The following is a 21,402-nucleotide window of genomic DNA, read 5'->3' as shown; positions in this document are numbered from 1 at the left end:
AGTGGAACCATTTTTATGTGACATGGGAGCAATTAACGGAAGTATTAACATAGCTGGTCAGGTTTAAAGTTGGGCAATATAGTACTGAGATAATTAAGCAACATCCACCATACACGCCCAGTATTTTATCAATTACTTTGAATAAATAAAAGTTCCCACATGGAAAGAAGGCACTATGTTAACTGCAAAGATTAAAAAAAAAAATTTAATGAATGACAGAAACACAATGACCACATGCACAGTACAGGACTGTGTCCAAGACCCAGTGAGAATCTTGGCTTTCTGTTGTGAAAGCAGCAAGCACTTTTAGTATGAAGAAAAAAGAACACCCACAAACAAAAGAACAACTTACCTTTTAATTAAATTGTCTTGACTTTGTAGATTGCAATAAGCAGACAGGTTTTGAAGCCAATACTACAATGTTTTCTAAGAACACTGGACTTTCATCTGTAAGAAGAAAAATGTTTCAGATATCCAGTTCCATGAAAAAATGTAGGAGTATTTGGTAGTTGAAGACATGAAAAAGAATAAATCTCAATCTGCTAACATAATTGAATAGGTAACTAATACAAACACCTGCTTAAGGTATATTTTTCAGTTGATTCCCAACAGTGACCTACCATAGATGTGATTTGATATATGTTTGATTTACTTCCTTCAAGGTCGAAAAGAAAGCTATGTATAAGACATAGCACTGGAGTGCAACAGAGCTGCCTTCAGTATCTCCTGCCTGAGTACCACACAGACAGAAGTTTATTGATGTAAAACCACAGGGCAGCATACACTGCCTTGATCCCACCTGCTATTCCACCTGAAGCCCTCAAGTTATATCAGAAGTACACAAAGCCTTCAAAGGAATCTATGCTCCTTGGGACTAGGCATTATCAAGATTCATCGTAGTGTCCATCATCATGAAGGAAGCGTTAAGGATACAGATGTCTGAAAAATGACACGAAAGGTTCTGCAAAGACTACAGACTCCTGGGCATATGCATCAATTGAAAATCAAGTTGGACTTCACATTTTTATTAATTTAGCTCAAAAAAATTACTCAGTCAATACTAAATCCCATAGGGTGCTGCTTGATCTTAGACTTGCTTGAGTTTAGAGACTTGATTAACACCTCTGCTCTGCGCAGTTTTAAGGCTAGTCATTAAACAAGCAATTGTTCACTCTAGTTTTCTTCAGCAAACACCACACTATTTTCACTGCGTACAAAAATAGCTCTCATTAGGTGGCTTTCCAAGAAAAGGCAGTTTCACTTTCTGCTTTGAAATGAAGCTCCCACACCTGCTGTCAGAATCCCATCAGTCATTTTCAGTGGACAGCCACATTGCAGTACTAATGCCTGAGATTTTATTCCTGAGATTCTGAGACAACTATGAGAACAGCTCTGTTGAACCAAAGCTAAAAATAAATTACAAATTCAGAATGCTTGCCTCTCCTAAACATTTCTTTAGACCTTTGATTTCTACAAGTGAGAAGAGATTTATTAACTAAGAAAAGGCTTGATGTTCACCTGCTACTCTCTACGCTGAGAAACATAGGTCTTTCCAGGTAAAACTCCAAGGTCTCCATCACAGTCAGGTTCTCAGGAACACACCTCAGACACCTGAAACACAAGAGGATAAGGATAAAAGGATAAAAATATTTGATGGATGACCTATAGCCTGCAAACTCTTGGATCTTGCAGATTGAACTGTATCAATCTTTTGTGCTGCCTACAGTACATTCTTACTTCTGTTCTTAAAATAAATTAGGCAGAAAAACAAGCTGCACTTGTGACAAAAATCTTTTCCACTCACTGAAAAGGATAGGGCTACGTGACATTTTAAACATTCCAATTCTACACTAAACATCAAACTCCTACAGATTATCCGAACAGAAAATTGAGTAAGCTGTGAACACCTCCCATTAAAAGGCTTATGTTTACAACATAAAACAGGCTTTGTGCCAGCAACTTTCACAGAATACTTTTGACTAGAAAGAAAGCTTACAGAGAATAGCTGCTTTTCCAGGGTTGTCTTTGTGCCAGTCACCACAGAGAGGGTCATTGGGATTTCTCTGGGACACTGCTGACTCTGAGAGGTCTCAATTAAGGCCACGGAGCCCACATCACACTGCCTGCAGTACAGGTCACCATCTTTCCCTTTAATCCAGAGAATTCTGAGGACACTAACTGCTTTCCAGAAGCATCTTTCTTTCTACCCCTCTGTTGTTGTGCTTACCTTCAATTACACCTGTTCGTTCTAAGGTCATTGACTTTAACTGGGAAATAAGTTATTCCAAGCTGTCAAACCCTTTGGCAAAAAGGGCATGATATACCATCTTCCCCCTTTTCTGTCCGCCAGAGGACATAAGGCATCTAGCTCTTCATTTGTCTTCACCACATCAAAGTTTACACGTAAAAACACTAAAATGGTACGTACTACATAGCTTTTATTGGATCTCTATTAACCTCCTAAAATTGTTTGCTCCCAGGTTTTCATTACTTTGGCCACCCATGACTTGTTGATAGACCTAGGGTTTCCAGTGTCATCCTGTGATCCTTTTGTTACCAGCCCTCAACCGCACACTACATTACATGCCTTATCTATCAATATTTCTGCTACCATGCTAGACTAGTCTCCCACACTACAGCATGAAGTACCACAAATCTCATTACACAGTAACAAAAAACTATTCCACAGCCTAAATACAAATTACTGTTATACTTCAGTTCTAAAATAATACAGAAATTAATCAGCTTAGGCAACAGCACGAGATTGGCTGCTACAAGATTGTCATCTGCCTATTACCCATCTCGTTTCATATTCCCTTTGTAGTAAAAATTAGTTTCACCTTGATCCTTACAATTCTGTGCAGCTTCGTATTTCAGCAGGTGCATGGTAAACACAGGACCGGTGTCTATAACAAGAGCTGGTGAAGTAGATGGAGCAGCGGGGATCACACCAGTGCTGAAACATCTTAGGGCTGTCTTCTGTTAGCTGTGCAAGAAGTGCCTGAGCAGGCCTGCTTCCTTTTCACTAAAAGTAAATAGAAAGCATCAGTTTGAGGTAAGAAGAAATCTATCACAGCAAGCCTTTGCTTCAGTCCAACTGCTTCCTTAACAAAATGAAACACCAAATGCAAATATCTTCAACACATCCCTCCCTTCTGCCCTGGACCACCGTGAACTAGAGACATGTTGTCAACTATGGATTAAATAGCCATAACCCCATAAGACTGATGTCACATTTTTATTGTAATCCTAAGGACCTTTTCTCATCCCACTTTGCACAGTGAGACCTACTCACTTTAGCACCTGGAGACCATGTGAACCTAGCCCTGGGCTGCGTAACAAGAAAATGACAAGAAAGCCCTGAAAATCATCCCTGCCTTAAGGGCACCCAAGGCCTGGGAGAAAGCCCTTCCCAACCTGTGTGCATTTTCCTAACCTTCCCTGCCACTTAACTCTCCTCCTATTTCCGGAGATGTTATTCCCTGAGGCTACATTGCATTATTAAGTTCAGTGCAGACATCTGGTGGTCAAAATGGCAACGGCAACTGAACATCAGTGATGCAGTCTGACCAGCGACCAGCAGACACATGTCCATTGACTACTTAAGAAGAGTTTGTGAGCTTGTTTCTGCAGGGATGCAGTTTCAAGTCTTTTGTGGTAGAGAAAGAGGCTTATGCAGTATGGATGTTGCTTAATCTTTCTTCTTATACCACACAACTCATTTCTTAGTCAGGCCTCAGGGACCCGCTACTACTGGGTCATTAGAGGAAAAAGTTAAGTGGTTAATATACCTGGAGTTACTCTTGTAAATGCATATCCACCCAGAGGGGAAAACAGGCTTGGATGTCATCTACATACCAAACAACGCATTCCCAAGAAACATTAGCTTTTTAAATGTTCTATATTGCAATAACTGCCTCAGTCAATCCTATATCATGGGGCAAATAAGTTGTTAGTTTTTTAAGCAAGCAGTGTTCTCAGCTGACAGCCCTCACGGGCAGCCACATTCCTACTAAAGATAATGCCTTGCTCTATTATTGTAGGCTAGTGCTAGCCCTGTGGTACTAGGATTTAACAGCTAAGTTCAGGGCAGCAAACTGTAGCTATCACAACTCACTCAATCAACTAAAGAGACATTGAAGTGTTTCTAAGTGCATAAAAACCTTAAAGGAAAAGGTGACAGGCACAATGGAGAAGACTACAAATCAAGCACAGCATCTCTAAACTACTGGGAAACTGTCTTGAATTCACCTTTTGTCCTCCAACTCCCCCCAACATTTTCTGCACTTATGGGGTAGCTACAATTTCTGGCTACATCAGGAATAATGTGGCTATTTGTCCTTACCTGGAACACACTTCGTGACCAACAAAACTTGAAAGGTGTGCAGCAATCGCTTGCTCTGGAACTCATGTCACTTAAATCATTTCACGAGACATACAGCTAATAATTAGATGCACGTGGACCAGCATGAAAAGCTGCTAGACAGTCATCATGTTGGCATGAGCCTGCTACTGGAACAAGTGGGAGAACACAGCAGGAAAAGAAATATCATGACACCATTTATCTTCCTAAGTAGTTTTTAAGTAGAGCATTAACAGTATTTCATTGTTGCCCTGAGCGCTTCAAAGAAAAGGAAAAACCTATTAAGCTATCAACCAAAATGTTGAGTTTATTACACTCCTGTCAGAAATGTCCAAGCAAGTTTTCTGCAGTAACCTTAACCGTTGCAACTGAAACAACAAAATATATTTACCTGAGCAGTCTGAAAAGCTATACGTTAGTGTAAAGCAGTCATTGACATAGGAAGCTGACACCACATGTATTCACCTGGGTGTCTGCCGTCCGCAATTTCAACTCATTTGAAACCATTCTTGTAAAGCAGAATGAGGTCACATGGTGACAGAAGAGCACTACATCAGGAGCACCAAGACTCTCCAGAATATATTCTCTATAGACCATCCATTCCCCTTTCTACCATCATGAGCAACCTCTCACTTTTAGCTTTTAAGTATTTATATTAGAAATAATGTTGTTCCTTTGACTGCTCTTACCAGAAGCAAACTGCCACATGGAAGGCTACTGCCTGCTAACAGAGTTGTGACAAGGACAGATGCTTAACAGAAATACTTCAATAGCACTGTGATGATCAGACACGTTATCGGTGTTTCATTTTTTAATCTTAATTCCTGAAGGGATTCCAAAAACCCATATCTATATATATATCCTAAATGTCCTCTATAACACATAAAGACCACTAAATCCAATCAAGGAACCAGAGCTGCTTAATTACATTTCCAAGCACTCTCAATCAAACAAAATCCACATTCCTAGAATAGGATGGGCTTGAGCACAGCTCTGCAGTAACTCAGAAACAAAATACAAAGTAAACTCAAGAGCAAAAATTCATACAGGGGCTTAGAAACAAAAGCAAAGTGTCACTGATAGCAAAGCACAAGACAAGCCCTACCTGACAAAAAAACTGAAGTAGCTCTTAGCCTTTTTGGTCTATTTTCCAGCTCCTCTGCTTGGCAAGCCAAAGATGTACTCATGCTCTGAGCTTCAGCCTGGCTGAAAAGCTGTACATTGCAAATAAAGTTAAAATTAACATAAAAAAGAATCATCCCATAATATAACATTAACCCAGAAGTTTCAGTGGATTGGCTCTGTACAGGACCTCAAAAATTACAGTTTATTATTGTATGAGGATAACCACACTGTGTCTAAGAACCATTTCTAACTAGTGCTACCTGCATTATCCGCCTATTTCACAAGTATTCATTCTAAATAGATGGTTAGAAGCAAGTGACCTGAAGCATATCTGGTCAAGGGTAAGAAGCTTTAATATCAGCTGTGTAGAGGCCATTGCTGAAAACAGTATTCGTGTTCTGACATGCTTCTGCATCAGCATCTGTTCCCATTTGCCTAGAGCAGTGTGGAAAGCTTTACCATCGTCCTAGGAACAAGCTCTGCATAACACGTGATGTATAAAGCCAAATTTAGGACTTCTTACCTGCACACAAGGGTAATAGAAAGCCCACTGCATATATTACACATGCTACCTTAATTTTAAGTTGTCAATATAGTGAATCTGTATTTAAGTGTATCTGATAAAGAAACTAAATTAGATGACCGAATAACCATACTTGCATCTCCCAGGGCTCTGCCAGTGAAGACACTCCCAAACCAAAGTGCTTAGATAATTCACACAGACTGCCTCCTGTGGTGGTTTCAGACAGGTAAACTCCACACCACTCACTCACCCTCCTCAGAAGGACAGGGGAAGAAGATACAACGAAAAGGGGCTCGAGCGTTAAGATAAGGACAGGGACCTGCTCCACCTTGGGGCTCTCCACGAGCTGCATGGGAACTTCTCCTCCAAGCAACTGGAGCACCTTTTCCCCTCCTTTACCAACCTTGGTATCTGCAGTGTTGTTTCTCTCTACATTTTCTTACTCCTCTCTGCCACCTGCTGTTCTGCACTATTTCTGTTCTTAAATCTGCTCTCACAGAAGTGCAACCAGCATTGATCATTGCTGTGACCTTGGCCAGCAGCAGGACTCTTCTGGTGCCAGCTGAAACTGGTTCTTATCCAACATGGGGCAGCTTCTGGGCTTTTCATAGAGAAAAAAAAAAAAAACTGTCTGTTTTTCATCTAGAAAACTGTCAGAAAAAGAACCAGGCATATACACACCCATGACAGAGCTCAGGCAATCTCCAGGGAGCCGTTTAAACCCAAGATCAAATGGTGCTCCTAGCCAACAGGCAGAACTAGTGAGTAAAGGCACCAGGTGAGGCTTTTCAGGCCACTTAAGGCATCTCAATGCCATCAGAGCTCATATAAACTCAGCCTCACAAGAGGCAGAAAAGCTTGGGAGTTATCTAGTGTGTGAACTACATAGGTCTGCTATACCCAGTCACTGAAAGAACTATCAAGTGTCTAATTACAGGAATCCTTTAAGGAAATGTGTTCACTATTTTGAGTGAAAATAAATTAAAGTCCTCATACAGCACCTCATCACATCTCACAATACATGCTGCTAAAGAACGTCCACACAACTGTGTGATAAAACAACCAAGCAGACACTCAAAGCACATAGTATTGTGAATGTTTACATGCATTTACTTTTTAAGCAGATTTTTCCTTTGGAATTGAAGGCAGAATTACCTCAGCATCCAGAAGTGGGACTGACAAGAAGTTTTAGTTGCACATGACCGAAGTGCAGTAGGACAGCAACAGAGGGACGCAGGTCAGGAAAATAGCGGATTGCAGCTTCTGGAAAAGGCAGTACCTCTTGCAAAGGCCCAAACCCAGAAGATACACTGCACTTCCCAGGATACACCTGCATGGCATAACACAGCCTTTTCCAGTTAAGCCTTGTCAGCACAAAACAAACTAAACAAGTCACACTAACAGTACTGCTGAATGAGTAACTCTAGCCAGGGTTAAAGGACTCCAGTGAAGAAGTTAACCAGGGAATCCTACTAACAAAAACTTTCCTCAAGAAAAAAGGCACTATAAACCCCACTTCAAGTCAGCATTAAACCGTAAAAACGTTTCAGTCTGTAGCAGACACTTTAACATGCACTGTCTAATTAACAGAAGATGCTGAGGACAATTCCTGTTAAAACCAGCTTTAGAATTACTGACAAATGTCAACGCCTCCTATGCTATAAAGTAGCAAGAATAACTTGGGCTTTAATAACCCTGTGAAATGGAAGTAATAAATTCAAATGTTTTCACAGTTATACCACATATGACAAAATTTAAGTCATTAATTAGTAAGAGAAAAGTAATTCTCTCTGCCCAGCTACCCAACCATCACTGAACATCACTGAAAATACCGTTTCTGCTCTTACTAAATATGAACTCAGGAATTGGCTTGCGTACAACTGATCTTGCATCTTTTCAGGAAAGCTGTTTACCCCCAAATAAAGTAAGTTCAACACTGTCTTCCTAAAGCGAGGCCTATAAGTCACACACACACACCACAGCTTTGCCATGCCTACCCAGAACAAGAACATGAAGTTCCTGAATAAAACTGGAAGCTCAAGAACACTTGGAGAAAAGCTTTCTCAAAGTGTACTAGATAATGAAGCTGATTTTGCATTGGCTGCCTGAGTCCCCCAGAGGAGAGCAGGCCTTTGTGCAGGAGGCCCTGTTGCTCCCAAGGGTCGAATGAAATGCCTCGTTGTTTCCCTTTTCTTAATCTGTTTTTTCTTTAACATGTTTAAGTGGCTGTTTGCAGGTCCCCTGCTTGTTACTGACTGCCTACAGCTCAGGTGTGAAGTTGGAGCTGAGGTTAAAGTTGGAGGCTTTGATCCCAAGTTGTACATAGACTCTCAGCACCTTTCTCTCCCTGCAGGAGACGCAGGGTGCTGCTGCTCCCCCGTCCCTCCCTGCACCCTCCCATCCGTGTGTGTGTCCCTGCTGCCCCTCAGCTGCCAGGCGCTCGCCTGGTGCCCATGATGTGTTGCCCAGCTGCAGGCTGGCACCAGCACGTCCCCAGGGCTGTGGTGCAGGGCCAGGGCAGCCACCCCTTGGGGTGCACGGGGATCCGGGTCCCCCACCACCCCTTTGCATCCCCATGGCCCCAGAGGTGTCCCCAACACAGCCCCTGCAGCGTGGGGCTGGGCTTTTCTCACCACTCTCTTCACACACAGGTTTTGGCACAGATCCTTTCAGTTCCTGCAGGTGGATCATGAGGCACAACTCACACGGTGGTGGCTGGTAGCTCCTGGTTTAAGGTTAGCAGCAGTGTTTGGCCACGGGTGTCAGGGCACATCCTGTGGGGCTGCTGGGGCTGGATGAGGGACCTGCACCCACCTGGGGTTGGTTTCCCCTGCAGCTGGGGCTGTTTGTGGATGAAGCTCACCATTGCTTTATGTTGTTGCTTTACTGAGCAGATGGGACACTGCAGGGAGCACAGGCATCCAGGGAGCCCTGGATCCTTCCAGCTCCACAAAGCTACAGCCTGTACTTGTTCAAACAGTTCGGACTTTAGACAAGGTCATAAGTTAGTCACTGTCATATCTTGAATATTAATCTTCAGTGCCATAGTCGTGCATTGTATAGGCATTGACTGATTCAGGTTGTATTTATTGATTTATTAGCCCAGAACATCCTGAACGTATTGTGCCTCTAGCTCACAGAAATCCACACCTTTAGACAGCAGACATCTCCAGCCCTGCTGGAGATCTTTGGTTCACTTCCCACTCGCTTCTGCTTTGTTTCATTTTCATCTTCATCTTGCTTTGGAACCCCAGCACGGGGTCCCTGTTTTCAAGCCTCAGTAGCAGCACACTGGGCCTCTTCGCAAGCCCCCGAAACACAGGGCTCAGCTCCATTTCCAAGCTCACCCAAGTCAGTCCTGTGCCCAAGCCCCAAACCCGGCCAAATGAGCCCAGATCCCCGCTGAGCCCAAGCAGCAGTGTCCCAAGCGCAGAGAGAAGACCCAAGAGGCGAGAGCCCAGCTTGGCCTTAGAGCACAGCACACGACTCTGACAAAGTGCAGCTGGGTTCAGGGCCAGTGCCATTGTGCATCGGGCACTGCCTGTAAAATTAATAAATGTGCTGTTTTTTACATAGCTAATGAATCTGCCTTTTTCTGTATTTAAAGCCTACATGCAGGGTGCCCCAAGCATCCCCCCTACCATCCACCAGCACCACCCACTCCAGCTGTGGATCTTTGCTCATCAGGTCCCCACTCTGCGAAGTGCCCACAGCTGTGGTATGAAAAAAAAATAAAAAAAATTAAAAAAAGGGAAAAAAGAAAAAAATGTAAAAAGATAAAAGGGGAACAGGAAAGGGAAGGGAAGGGAAGGGAAGGGAAGGGAAGGGAAGGGAAGGGAAGGGAAGGGAAGGGAAGGGAAGGGAAGGGAAGGAAAAAGATTAAGTAGAGGTAAAAAAAAAAAAAAAAAAAAAGACAAGAGGAATTAAGTAGAAGTTAAAAAATAAAAAAGACAAGAAATGATCAAAATAAAAGCCCACTCAAAAGCAGAAAGAGTAAAAAATAATAATAATAAAATAAAAGCATCACAGAGTGTCACCTCCAAGCCCTCAAAACCATGGGGCTGGTTTTAGGACTGGCTTTGCCACCCCAATCCCCTGATTCATTTCCTTTTTTTTTGTTTGTTTTTTTTGTCTCCCCAGGCAAACAGAAAAGCAGAGGCTGGGGGAGAATTGCTGGGACAGGGTTTCCCCTGGGGCATGGGTGCTGGGGGAAAGGTGATTTAATCCAAAAATTAGATTTTTTTCCCTTCTGGCTCCCCATCCGCAATGGAGACATGGCATAGAGTGCTCTGAGCCCAGCTTGGCTGGGAAACCTTGCGTGGTTTGCCGCACGTCCCCTCATCCCCTCAGTCGCATCCCCTATCCCCCACCCCAAATGCCATCACACCCTGGCTGCGTCCTGGGGGGTTTATTGGGATTTTTTCCATGTCCGTGCTGCCGCCGAGGCTGGGCGCGGGCCTGCGGGTGATGCTACTCTTGGCGTTGCGGCTGGTCTTGTTCCTGGGATACTCTGGGGCTTGGTCTTGCTTCCCCCGGCAGAGCACGGCGATGGAGAGGCAGGTGGGGGCACGTTCATCTCCTTTTCCGGTAGTAGTAGGTGGCACAGACACGCACGTACCCTGCCAAGACAACACAGCGGGGAGCGTTAAGCGCGTGATTACAATTCCGCAGGCCGCTACCTGCCTTTTAACGGTCCTTTCAGCCTCACCTTTCTTCTTGTTCAGCGGCTTGTTGGAAAACCTCCGATTTTTCCTGTTCCTGCGGCTGGGGGGTACCCTGCCCCGGCCGCTGCCCCCGTACCGCCTGCCACGGCCCCGCCGGTGCCGCGCCATCCCCGCGCCCGCTCGGCCCCCCGGCACTGGCCCGCTGCTGGTGGTGAGGACGGGTTCTGGGGAAGGAGGGCCCTTTATAACAACCCCCCCCGTTGCCAGGGGTGGTGGGCGGGGGCTGGTCCCACTGTCTGCTCACAAAGGGGCGCTGGCAGCATCTCCCTCTGCATCCCTCGGTACCCAAGGGATGAGCCGCCCGCAGCAGGTTGAGGCTCCGTCCTCAATCTTCAGTTTTCTGTTTGTTTCGTTATTATTTTTCCTCCTTCTCCTGCACTTTGTACAAGTCCCCAAGCGTGTATTTTTAAAGAGGTTCCTTTAAAATTAAAAATGTAACAACTTAAACACTGCTGAGACCGTCAGGGTCTGTGCCAGACTTGGGAATGCAGCCCGGCTGCTCTGCAGTGATGTTGTTTGGGGCCAGAAAGGACAGAAACGGCCATCCCAACCCCTCCTGCTCCCCTCATTGCAGCTCAGACCACAGTCGTGCCTTCCTTTGTCCTGGCACAACACAGAAGCACCTTTGGGACAAGCCAGCACCACATGCCCATGCTCAGGGATGGGTGCAGACCTCTGGACTGCTTCCTCCTGGCTCAGCACCACCTTCCTCTGTGCCTTGCTTCCCGTCAAGTTTCAGGGGCTCAGCACACCCCAGGACCCTCTCCCCAGTGGCTCTCACCCCCCAACTCTGCCGTGTCCCCTTTGCCCCTCTCCCCACCACCCCACAGCTCCTTTCCAGCAGCACAGCGCTAGCAACCAGACAAGAGACAGGAATGCTTACAAGACTTTATTTGCAGGCTTGCACTGCACAGGCAGCAGCAAGTGGTCTGTCTGGGGAGGGGATGCAGGGGTGTCACTTTGTGACAGTGGTGGCCAATGAACAGGGAAGCTGCGAGTACAGGAGCCTGTAGGGAGACGAGTCACTGGTCTGTCCTTTTCCTCCTGGACTTCTGCAGCGGAGATATGGGAGCTGTGGGGCAGAGAGAGCATCGTGAGTTCCCTGCCTCACCACTGTGCCCCCCCACCGCTGCTTCTCCATTGATAAACCACCACGTTTATCAGCGCTTCTTTCCATCACCCACACTTTTACTTCGCCTCCTGCCGGTGTCCAACTGCTGCTGGCATTTGCCCTGCTCCCTGGGGCAGCTGGAAGACAATCTCATCCTGACACAGATGCGCTGAGGCTGCCGGCCACGCTGGTACTCTGACGTGCCCAACGTCGCCTCCATGCTTTCTGGAGTCCCCCCTCCAGCTGCCCCACAGATATGAAGGTGGCCGGTTGTGAAGTCATAGCGCCCGGTGACGATGCAATAGGGCAGCAGTTGCCAGGCACTACCCAAGTGGCCCCAAGGGAAAGAAAACAAAGGGGGTCACCCCAATGTGCCACCGAATAACTCATCCCAACGCTTCACTTGGTGTTTCAAATGTTATTTCCAATCAGTTCCCCTTCTTCAAAAGCACACTTCTAAGGAAATAAATGGACAAAATTGCTGTGAAATGGGTTCTCTCTGGTTAGGGATTAGCTAGGAAAGGGTCTGGGTGATCTCCTGAGTTGCAACATCTGGTGCCTCAGCCATTTCTCTCCAGACACAGCTCAAATTAAGACTCGATGCTGATTTTACAATGTGCCACTGTGCTTATTATTGTTTGCTGGACTCATTTCTGGCTTCTCATGAGCATGTTAGTGACCGTCCTACAAGAAATGGGGCCAGTTTAGGGCTGTCAGCACCCGTGTCCCAGCCAGCAGGACCCATGCAGAGCTGCCACGTTTGCCCTGCTCTGCACCAGCGGATTAATTTGGAAGCATCGCATGGAGGGGTTCATGAGCTATTATCCTGAAGCTGTTTATAGCAGATTCACACAGGATTTTGTTAAAAAAGAATCAAATAGATGGCAATTCAGCAATGCACCAAATGACAGCTTGAATCATGTGGGATAGTCAAAGGAGAAACAGGTTATGTGTTTGTACAAAAAAAAAAAAAAAAAAAAAGTATCCATTTTTTCTTTCACAAATATACAGCAACCAAACACTGCTCTGCTCTCTATAGGTCACGAATGAATCTTTCAAAGCATTTTAAGTTTGTTGTTACTCTGCACACCTAAAAAAAATTGTCACTGTGCTGCACAACATTTCAGCTGGTATATTTGCTTCAGTGGGGTGTCTCACAGGGGAAAGCATCCTGGCTTTTGCTCCATTTTCCAACCACGATGCCTGCCATCTGCCTTCTCCAAGGCTGACACCTGGCCATCACCTGTTTCCACCCAAAAGAGCCATCTCCACCCTCACAAGTACCTGCAAGGACCATTTATCAGGCTCAGAGCACACTGCTTTGCACTCATAGGATGCACAGGATACTTTCCCTCGTACATCTTATTTTGCATGGGTCATGGGTAGAAACTCCCTGTCTGGACTCCCATAGCAATGTGCTGCTGTTTTCCCTGGGTTAATTATTAAAATCAGCCCCATTTTGGAGGTGCTGGCACCCTGAGCCTAGGATGCTTGCCCCCTGCCCTGTTGCCAGGATTAATCATTGATCCAGCAACGCTCAGGAGCCCCATATAAATTCTGGTTTGGGTTTCCCACTGCTGCTTTTTGCACGGGGAGGGAGAGCAGTGGTGGTGGTCGCTGTCCCTGCCCCGGCCACGCTGCACCATGAAGGCGGCTGTCACCCTCCTGCTGCTGCTTTTTGCCACAACCCACGCCGAACACCGAGGTAAGAGCGCTTACCCCCGAAATCCTTGTACTGCTGTGGCTGCAATGGAGCTGTCACCTTGTACTAGATAGGGTCCATGACACCCTGCGTATTAATGTCAGTAAACTCAAAAATGGGATTTTCTTTTTTCCGTATTGAGCTAAGTGAATTGAATGTCTAGGACCGTGCTCTCTGCTCTCAATGAGCAACATTTTGCTTTCTCTGCTGCTCAGTGGAGAAGCATAGACCTGCTAAAAAAAATAAACAGCCAAACATATGTCTTCAGCACTGGATTCTAAGAAAGAAAAGGAATTCAAGACTTCAAGACACACCTACAGCTAGACACACTGATGCTCATCCTGGTAGGACAGTCTGCAGGTTTCCCTTCCTTCCAGGGACCATCTCCCTGGTAATGACAGCAACAAATCCTCAGACAAGCACAGCAAAGTGCTGTCTGCCCCCTTCATTCCCTCTGCTTCAGAGATGTAGAAATGCTAGGATTTGTACCTACTACTTCTAGCCACAGAGCTCTCTCTTGCTTTGCTATTCCCTGAGCTTTGCTTGGTTACCAGCAGACAAATTCCCCCCCCCCCCCCAAATGGCCTCTAATTTCATGCTGAAAGCCCCAGAATTACCTTTTTACAAAAATTTCTTCCCCCCACAAACGCAACCTTGCAAAATTACCCTTACTTTTTTTTTCTTCTCTCCTTACTGAAGCAATTTGACCTTTGGCTGATACAGTGGTGTATAATCCTGTGGTTTGGGTAAAATGACCCCGTGTCACATTGGTGGAGGCCGAGGCTGACACACTGCCGAAAAAGCAAAGGGGAAGCGGGCTAAAGCAGAGATTTGGCAGGAGTGTGAGAGATGCAGGCAGGAGAATGTAGCTGTGGCTGGGATCCCAAGGGGGGTGAGGGGGATCTTTTCTGGTCCAAAATCCCCAGGGAAGATCATGTCAATATTGCAGCAGAGAGGCCAGCTCAGTATCAATGTTTACCCTGACAGTAGCAAAGTCTAAGTGATGCCTTTTTTTTTTTTTGCAAGAAAAAATCAATATTATTTCCAAGGGATGAAAGAGAGGCTGGGGATGCATTTGCTGCTGCCTGCTCCTGACCTCCACAGCCCCAGATAAAAACCAACACTGCCTGTTTCAGCCATATAGGAATGTCCGTGTGGGTAAGGGCCAAGTGTGCCTGACATTTTCCTGCAGCTGTCTCAATTACAGGGAGGGTTCCTCCTTCTCCCCCTTGTTTTGGATGCAAACTGCAGCAGCACAACCCAGGTAACAGAGCCACTTCCCCCAAATGGGCTGGGCAGCAGCAGCAAGTCCCAAGCATCAGGGACCACAGACAGGTCTGACATGAAAGGAGAAGCTGTTGCATGCTAAAATACAGCCCTAAAGTGAGTAAGGCAAGATTGCTGTTTTCAGATGAGACCTGTGTGATTTAGGACTGCCAAGAAGGGAAATGAGAATGAGAGTAAAACACAGACATGGTATGAACATCTCTGCATACATGTAAATATATGGGAAGAAAAGATACATCATCTCAGCTCCCCAAAACAGCATGAAGTACTTAATAATGGTTTTCCCCTGCAAAAGAAGAAATATCTGAGTTATATCCTACAGTAGGCTCAATGGAGCTGAGCAGTGCTGTTTTTTTATTTGTTTCTGCAGGGAGAAAGGTCATGGGAATGAGGCACCCACATAAGCAGCATCAGCAAACTGATCCCAAACTCTTCTTTTTCTGTATTCACAGGTAGAGCATATGTCCGGGACAAAGTATGCCAAGAGTTCAAAACCATGGGGAAGGACGACTTCCGAACCCTGTAGGTACCTCCTACAATATTTACCCTCCCAAATTCAGCATGCAAATTCAGCACATAAGCCAAGACCCCCCGCCAGAATTAAAAAATAGCTTGGAAACTGGCAGATTTATTTGGTCATTTATTCACTCCCCACAAACAAGGGCTCCTATTACTCTAAATGGGCCTATCTACAGGAGAAAAGCTTGTTCCACAACTGAATTTCTCAAAACCAGTTAGGTGGCCAAATAGCAAGGAACTGTAAGAGCTGGTGCACATCCCCCTGGCCACGGCAGCCCCAGCCTGAGATCTGCTCCAGGCAGAGACCTGTCACAGTTTTTGAGGACATGCTGCTGGTTCTTGTGGGACTAACATTGATGCTCTCCATGGGGTTTTGTTAGACTGAGTTTCATCAGGCTGATTTTGATGTGGGCTTTTAGAAAACACAGTGAGCTCATCCTCTCGTTGCCTTTGCTCCCAGGACCCTCATCGTGAACAGCAAGAAGTTCTCCAATGCCACGTTCGAGGAGATCAGCCACCTCGTGCATGAGATTGTCTCGCTGGCAGAGACCTGCTGCACCGATGGCGCTGACCCCTCCTGCTACGATGCTGGGGTAGGTTGACCACTACCCTCTGTCAGTCCCTAAAACCGTGGACATGATCAAACTGGGGGAGCAGCCTCCAACCCTAGGCAAGCATCCTTCTCCCTTCCTGCAGTCTTCAGCTCTGTCAGCCAAGTCCTGTGGCCCCGACTCGCCTTTCCCTGCCCACCCAGGGACGGCCGCCTGCTGTGTCCACCAAGGCCTGGAGCAGAAGCTGTGCCTGGCCGCCCTGCAGCACCCACCCCGCCAGCTGCCCCACTACATCGAGCCCTCCAACGAGGAACTCTGCCAGGCCTTCAAGAAGGACCCCAAGGACTTTGCCGACAGGTAAGGGCTGGGAGGCTGGGCCAGGCTGGAAGAAGCACTCAGGCTTGCTGGGATGGCAAGCCATGCTGGTCAACATCTGGATAATGACAAAAAAAATTGGTAGCAATCTGGAGGGCTTCTTCATGTTCACCCTGAAGCCCATCCTTTACTTTCTTGGATGGAATATAAAGGTTCCCACCTTTCCTCCACTTAGGGCCACCAAGCTCTCTCCCAGGAGTCACCATGTCACTTTGCAAAAGTGCCTTGACCATAAAGAAGCTGTATTAAACATTGCAGCACTTGCTAGTGCTGCTGCAGCCAGACTGACTGCTGCCGTCCACAGGGATGAGGAGGTGATAACACCCTACAGCTCACACCACTATGTACATCTTTCCCCATCTTGTCCCTATGCCACTGTCCCAGGCAGCAGCAGCCATTGCCATGGCTCTTTGCCAACCCTTTTATGGAGCTACCAGTGCATCCAAACAAAAGCTTGGTGCATTCTGTGTTTGGGCATGCCACAAGGAAAGGATTTTACAAAATGGATGAGGGATGGAGGTGGCTTCTCCCCCCTGCAAGCGGTTAGAGAGGGAAATCCGGTGGGTCGATGGCTTGATGTAATAAGCCAGCAGCACAGGAAGGTGCCTGAAAGGCTGACATCACCAGTACAGCTATAACACCCCCAAAAACACATCTGCAACTGAGTTCCTGGTGCTGGGGTGTTTGAAGTCCACATCTGCCACAGGTTCCTGTACGAGTACGTCAGCAGCTACGGCCAGGCACCCTTGCCTGTGCTCCTGGGCTCCACCAGGAACTTCCTCTCCATGGTCTCCACCTGCTGTATATCCTCAGCACCCACCGTCTGTTTCCTGAAGGAGGTGAGTCTGCTCCCCATGCCTGCTTTGCCCTTTTGCTCCTTTGCCCCACAGATGCCCACAGCCATGGGTGTCTCAAACCCAGCCTCGCTCATGCCCAGCCCAACAGCATGAAGCTTGCTGGATTGAAATTTTCCTTTTTTCCTTTGCTTTTGCTTCTTCTCAGTTTTGTGAAATTTGAAGTTAAATGACATGGTCTGAATTTCTAGACATGAGTGAAGCTGTTAGGAAATCCACCTGGGTTTTGGTAGGACAATTTTCATGAAGCTCTAATTAGCATGAAAACTCAGCAGAAGTAGTACCGTTGTTTTTTGCAGTAGGTAATAAAAGGAGGCTGAATCACGGGGCTGCTCACAGCATAACCAAACAGCAACTCACCAGGCACAGTATTTTTTACCTTGCTATGGAGAGGCAGTGATGGAGAAGTTTCCATTGCACCTGGAGGATATCTCCACCCTACCACCCACTCTATAGCCACATCTTCTTCTTCTTGCAGAAACTGCAAAGAAAAACCCTCTCCCTACTCACGCTGATGTCAAACAGGGCTTGCTCCCGCTTCACGGTATATGGGAAGGACAAAGTGAAGTTCAGGTAAAGAAGGGAAATGGTGTTTTCTGGCCCTTAATGCAGGTCAGCAGGGGAGCACCTTCCCATTTCAGATGGCGGTTCCTTTCTGGTTTTCACCAAGATATATTCCAGCTAAGATGAAGGTTACTTCCACAGACCAAGGCTGGTTGTTCTGTGTGGGAGTGCTTGGGTGCTACATGCACGGATGACACACACAGCGTGTAGGAAAGATAGAAATATAGAAATATTAAAAGTGATTACGGTCACTATTTAAGTTTACGGAACAGATGAGCTGAAACCCTTATGTCCCATCTATGCTGTGTCTGCCCAGCTACCTGACCATGCTTGCCCAGATGATACCAAGCGCTTCATTTGAGGACCTTTCTCCTCTGGCAGAGGACGCATCTGAGGTGTTTGCCCAGTGCTGTGACTCGCTGGCTGAGGACTGCATGCAGAAGAAGGTAGGGCAGCCCTGAGCCCTCCCCAGGGCTAGGGGGCTCCCTGAGCAGGATGCTGAGCCCCAAGTCCCCTCTGCTCCTCCCTCCGCAGTTATCAGAGCACACTGCGAAGGTCTGTGCTGCACTGTCGACCAAAGATGAAAGGTTTGCCGACTGCTGTGCAGGAAAAGACCTTATGCAAAACTACTTCTGCATCACCGCCTTGAAACCAGCCACAGCCCCCAAATTGCCTGAGCTGCAGAAGCCAACCAACAAGCACTTGTGTGGTGACGATGGGGCCCTCCATGCCAGAAGGTCAGCACCCCAGAACCCACTATATCTGGTATTTTCACCCTCCTTGTCATTACACAACTTAATTATTTGGACTTTTCTCATAGTAGCCCCAAGAGACCCACACACCATGAGAAGGGCTTGGAAGCATAGGGTGTACATCACTGCTGCATCCAAGAGCTGGCAGCTTCAACAGGCACAGCCAATACTAAATATTAACTTGTTTTCACTGCCCCACTTCAGGTACATGTTTGAACTGTCACGGAGGCACACCAATGTCCCTGACGTCTTCCTTGGCAAACTGTACGATGCATCTGAAAATGTCATCAGGGAGTGCTGCTCTGCCAAGGACTCCTCTGCCTGCCTTGACAGCAAGGTGACCGGGAGGGACACCTCTGTTTTACACACCATAAACTCCCTTGTCATTGCACACTGCCCTCCTCTCCAGCTCCTGCATCCCCCAAAACCCTCCACAGAGGCTTTTTTCCAGTCCTGGTTGTAGAAATCCCCTTCTTTTATGCCACACAGCGACAGCAAGTGGGAGCAGAGCTGCCCACCTTCCTGGAAAACACCAACCAGTTCTGTGGACAGTACAATGAGATGAATTTCCTTGACTTCAAGAAGAGGTAAGAGCTCATCACCCTCTGTTGGTGCTCTCAGAAACTCATATTTAAGTTTGTCCAAGTCTTTGTCCTTGAAACCTGGCTGTACAAGTTTCATTTCTCCCATGGCATCAGGGAAGCATTTCCTCTGATGATGCCATCAGAATTTGGCAAGGTGTGAATTGTCTGCACCACTGTCTGGAGGTTGCACACACCTAGGTCCCTACAAAAGCCCACCCCTCATTGACACATCCTCCCCTCTGGCCCTAAACTATAGGCTGAGGGACAGCATGAAGAAGACTATGCCAGAAGCCAGCCCTGAACTGCTGACACAGCTGGTGGATCAGAGAGCTGATTTCGCTTCCACGTGCTGCCCAGCAAACTCACCACCTCTTTATTGCGCTGCACAGGTAGGGCAGCATCTCCCACTACCCCACATCACGCAGAAGGCAGTCACCTGCCCCGGGATCATCAAGCTTCATTTCCTTTGTCCTGCTTGCAGGTGACCGCATACCTGGAAAGTGCATGCAAGCAGGATTCCTGTGCGCTGATTTAGGTGTGGAACAGCAAAAAACAAGGCGGGGGGTCCCACTGGAGGATGCTGTTTCCTGAACAGCAGGGAAAGGAAGCATCCAGCTTGTATCCTCCCCAGCTGATACATCACTGCAGCCATAATAAAGATATTAAAAAAAAAAAAAAAAAAAAAAAAAAGGATCTTCACCCTGGGGAACACCCAAACCTTGCTTTCTGTGTGGTCACATTGGGGCAGAGCATGGAGGATGGAGGGGGTCAGATTGGTGGTGGGAGGGAGGAGTGGTGGGTTGGATTGTAGGTGGGAGGGGGAGGTCCCAGCTCTGGCTGTGGGAGCCAATTTTCTAAATCATTAATCAGGAAAACCTAAATCACATATCAAGCACCCCCACACGTGGGGTTGCTCTCTTTGAGTGTTTGGACATTCAGTCAGCCAGAGTCACGAGTCCATCCTCTGGGATGGGACTTCTGGGGCCCTCTGCATTAAGGCAGAAATAAAAAGCCCAAATTTCACTGGTTTGTACTCCAAGACCATCATCCTTCTGGCTCCCTGCTAGCATTTACTCCCCAGAGCCTTCCTGCATGCCTGAAAGCAGGCTCACAGCTCTGCCCTGCAAAGCACAAGCTCAGTTTTTGGGGAGTGCAGGAAAAAGCGAGGAGAGAGCTCAGGAGAGCGAGGAAGCAACATCTCAAGACAAGTTTGCTATTCAAAATAAAAACAAAAAACGTTCAGCAGCACTCCAAGAGATGGCGCCTGTAATCCAGGGAAATGAGGGATGCACTGTGCTTGCAAAATCTAATAAGGAACATGAACGAAATTTAGACTGTTGTGAAACAGGTTATCTTTACTTTAGTGATTGTTCCACTGTTGTTGCACTAATTGGCCTAGGCCCTGCTGCTCCCCAAAGCAGGCAGAGCGATGCTGTTCCCAGCACCCCCAAAACCAGACCTGCATAAGGCTGTCTGACCAGGTCCCACATAAGTCTCCATGCTGGAAAGTTGATCTTGCCACCCTCTCTGTACCTTCCCATACAGCACTTTTAAAATGGTGAAATAACTCCTTCCCAGTGCTATCAGTGATGTGAAAACAAACAAAAAAATACTTTATTATTATTATTATTATTATTATTATTATTATTATTATTATTATTATTATTATTATTATTATTATTGACTGGAGGGGTGGAAAAAGAGGCTAGGCAGATGAATGAAAAGTAGATAAACCAATAAAAAGAGACATACCAAAAGCCCCAAGTGCAAACCTAGGCTGCGCTGGATAATGTCCAGCCTTACAAGATATTGCAACCACACATCACACAGCTGAGCTTACTTGCAGAAACAACATTTTTCTTGACAAAACTTGGTACTAGCAAATCTCCTGTGGATTTAAGGAAATGGACTACATTGAGGACAACCCTGTGGTTGCTTCACAGTGGTTTTAATCATGGGCCTCCAAGCCCTCCATGCAAAAGATTATTCTCTTTTTCTGTGTGCATGTCCTTCCACAAACCTTTGCTGAAGTGGGTTAAGAAGGTATTGCCCCATCCTTGTCAGTTCCAGGTTAGAATCTCTTGCCCACAAAGGAGTCTCTGATAAACAGCTCTATCCCTTCATAATCCCACTTTTTTTTTTTTTGGTGCCAGGAAGAGGTTTTAACAGTTGGTAATGTTACTACTTTTAAAGACTAGTTGTAAAGGTTTGCAATGCGAGCCTGAGCACTCCCTTAGCAAAGTGTGCGCTTTCCTTTGCCAGGCACCACGTGAGTGATGCTGTGCCTCTCTAAAGAAGCTGGATGCCATCCCAGCCCACACCATGAGGCCATAGTGGGGCAAGGAAGCCACAGCAGGGCAGTGAGGAG

At 46.6% G+C, this 21,402-nt stretch overlaps 1 protein-coding gene and 1 long non-coding RNA gene across 3 annotated transcripts in view; one reads left to right on the top strand and one right to left on the bottom strand.

Annotated features, from left to right (window-relative positions):
- LOC137856321 (uncharacterized) overlaps positions 1–21,402 on the bottom strand; it is a 48,505-nt gene that overhangs the window by 6,877 nt on the left and 20,226 nt on the right. For both annotated transcript variants that reach the window (XR_011096356.1, XR_011096355.1), the window contains 9 exons: positions 11,619–11,807; positions 8,645–10,630; positions 7,167–7,341; positions 5,469–5,565; positions 4,346–4,509; positions 2,841–3,025; positions 1,519–1,611; positions 800–939; positions 353–447 (listed from right to left, as the gene is read on the bottom strand). This is a non-coding gene — a long non-coding RNA (uncharacterized lncRNA). The remainder of the gene's footprint in view (positions 1–352; positions 448–799; positions 940–1,518; positions 1,612–2,840; positions 3,026–4,345; positions 4,510–5,468; positions 5,566–7,166; positions 7,342–8,644; positions 10,631–11,618; positions 11,808–21,402) is intronic.
- On the top strand, positions 13,394–19,724 carry GC (GC vitamin D binding protein). The gene is made up of 12 exons (XM_068681585.1): positions 13,394–13,551; positions 15,288–15,357; positions 15,815–15,947; positions 16,051–16,262; positions 16,987–17,119; positions 17,613–17,707; positions 18,015–18,144; positions 18,233–18,435; positions 18,655–18,787; positions 18,940–19,037; positions 19,291–19,423; positions 19,516–19,724. The coding sequence occupies exons 1-12, from the start codon at positions 13,491–13,493 to the stop codon at positions 19,567–19,569; spliced, it is 1,455 nt and encodes a 484-aa protein (XP_068537686.1). The 5' UTR covers positions 13,394–13,490; the 3' UTR covers positions 19,570–19,724.

This window comes from Anas acuta, chromosome 4 (genome assembly GCF_963932015.1).
Source record: "Anas acuta chromosome 4, bAnaAcu1.1, whole genome shotgun sequence".
NCBI lineage: Eukaryota > Metazoa > Chordata > Aves > Anseriformes > Anatidae > Anas > Anas acuta.
This window is presented reverse-complemented; position numbering and strand designations above follow the sequence as displayed.

What these genes read in the sequence shown, in the direction of transcription:
- GC (XM_068681585.1), top strand. Translation starts at nt 13,491, where the DNA reads ATGAAGGCGGCTGTCACCCTCCTGCTGCTGCTTTTTGCCACAACCCAC. An exon ending in CCTCCTGCTACGATGCTGGG is followed by an intron (nt 15,948 to 16,050) that starts GTAGGTTGACCA and finishes CCCTTCCTGCAG; the next exon opens with TCTTCAGCTCTGTCAGCCAA. An exon ending in AAGGACAAAGTGAAGTTCAG is followed by an intron (nt 17,708 to 18,014) that starts GTAAAGAAGGGA and finishes GTGTCTGCCCAG; the next exon opens with CTACCTGACCATGCTTGCCC.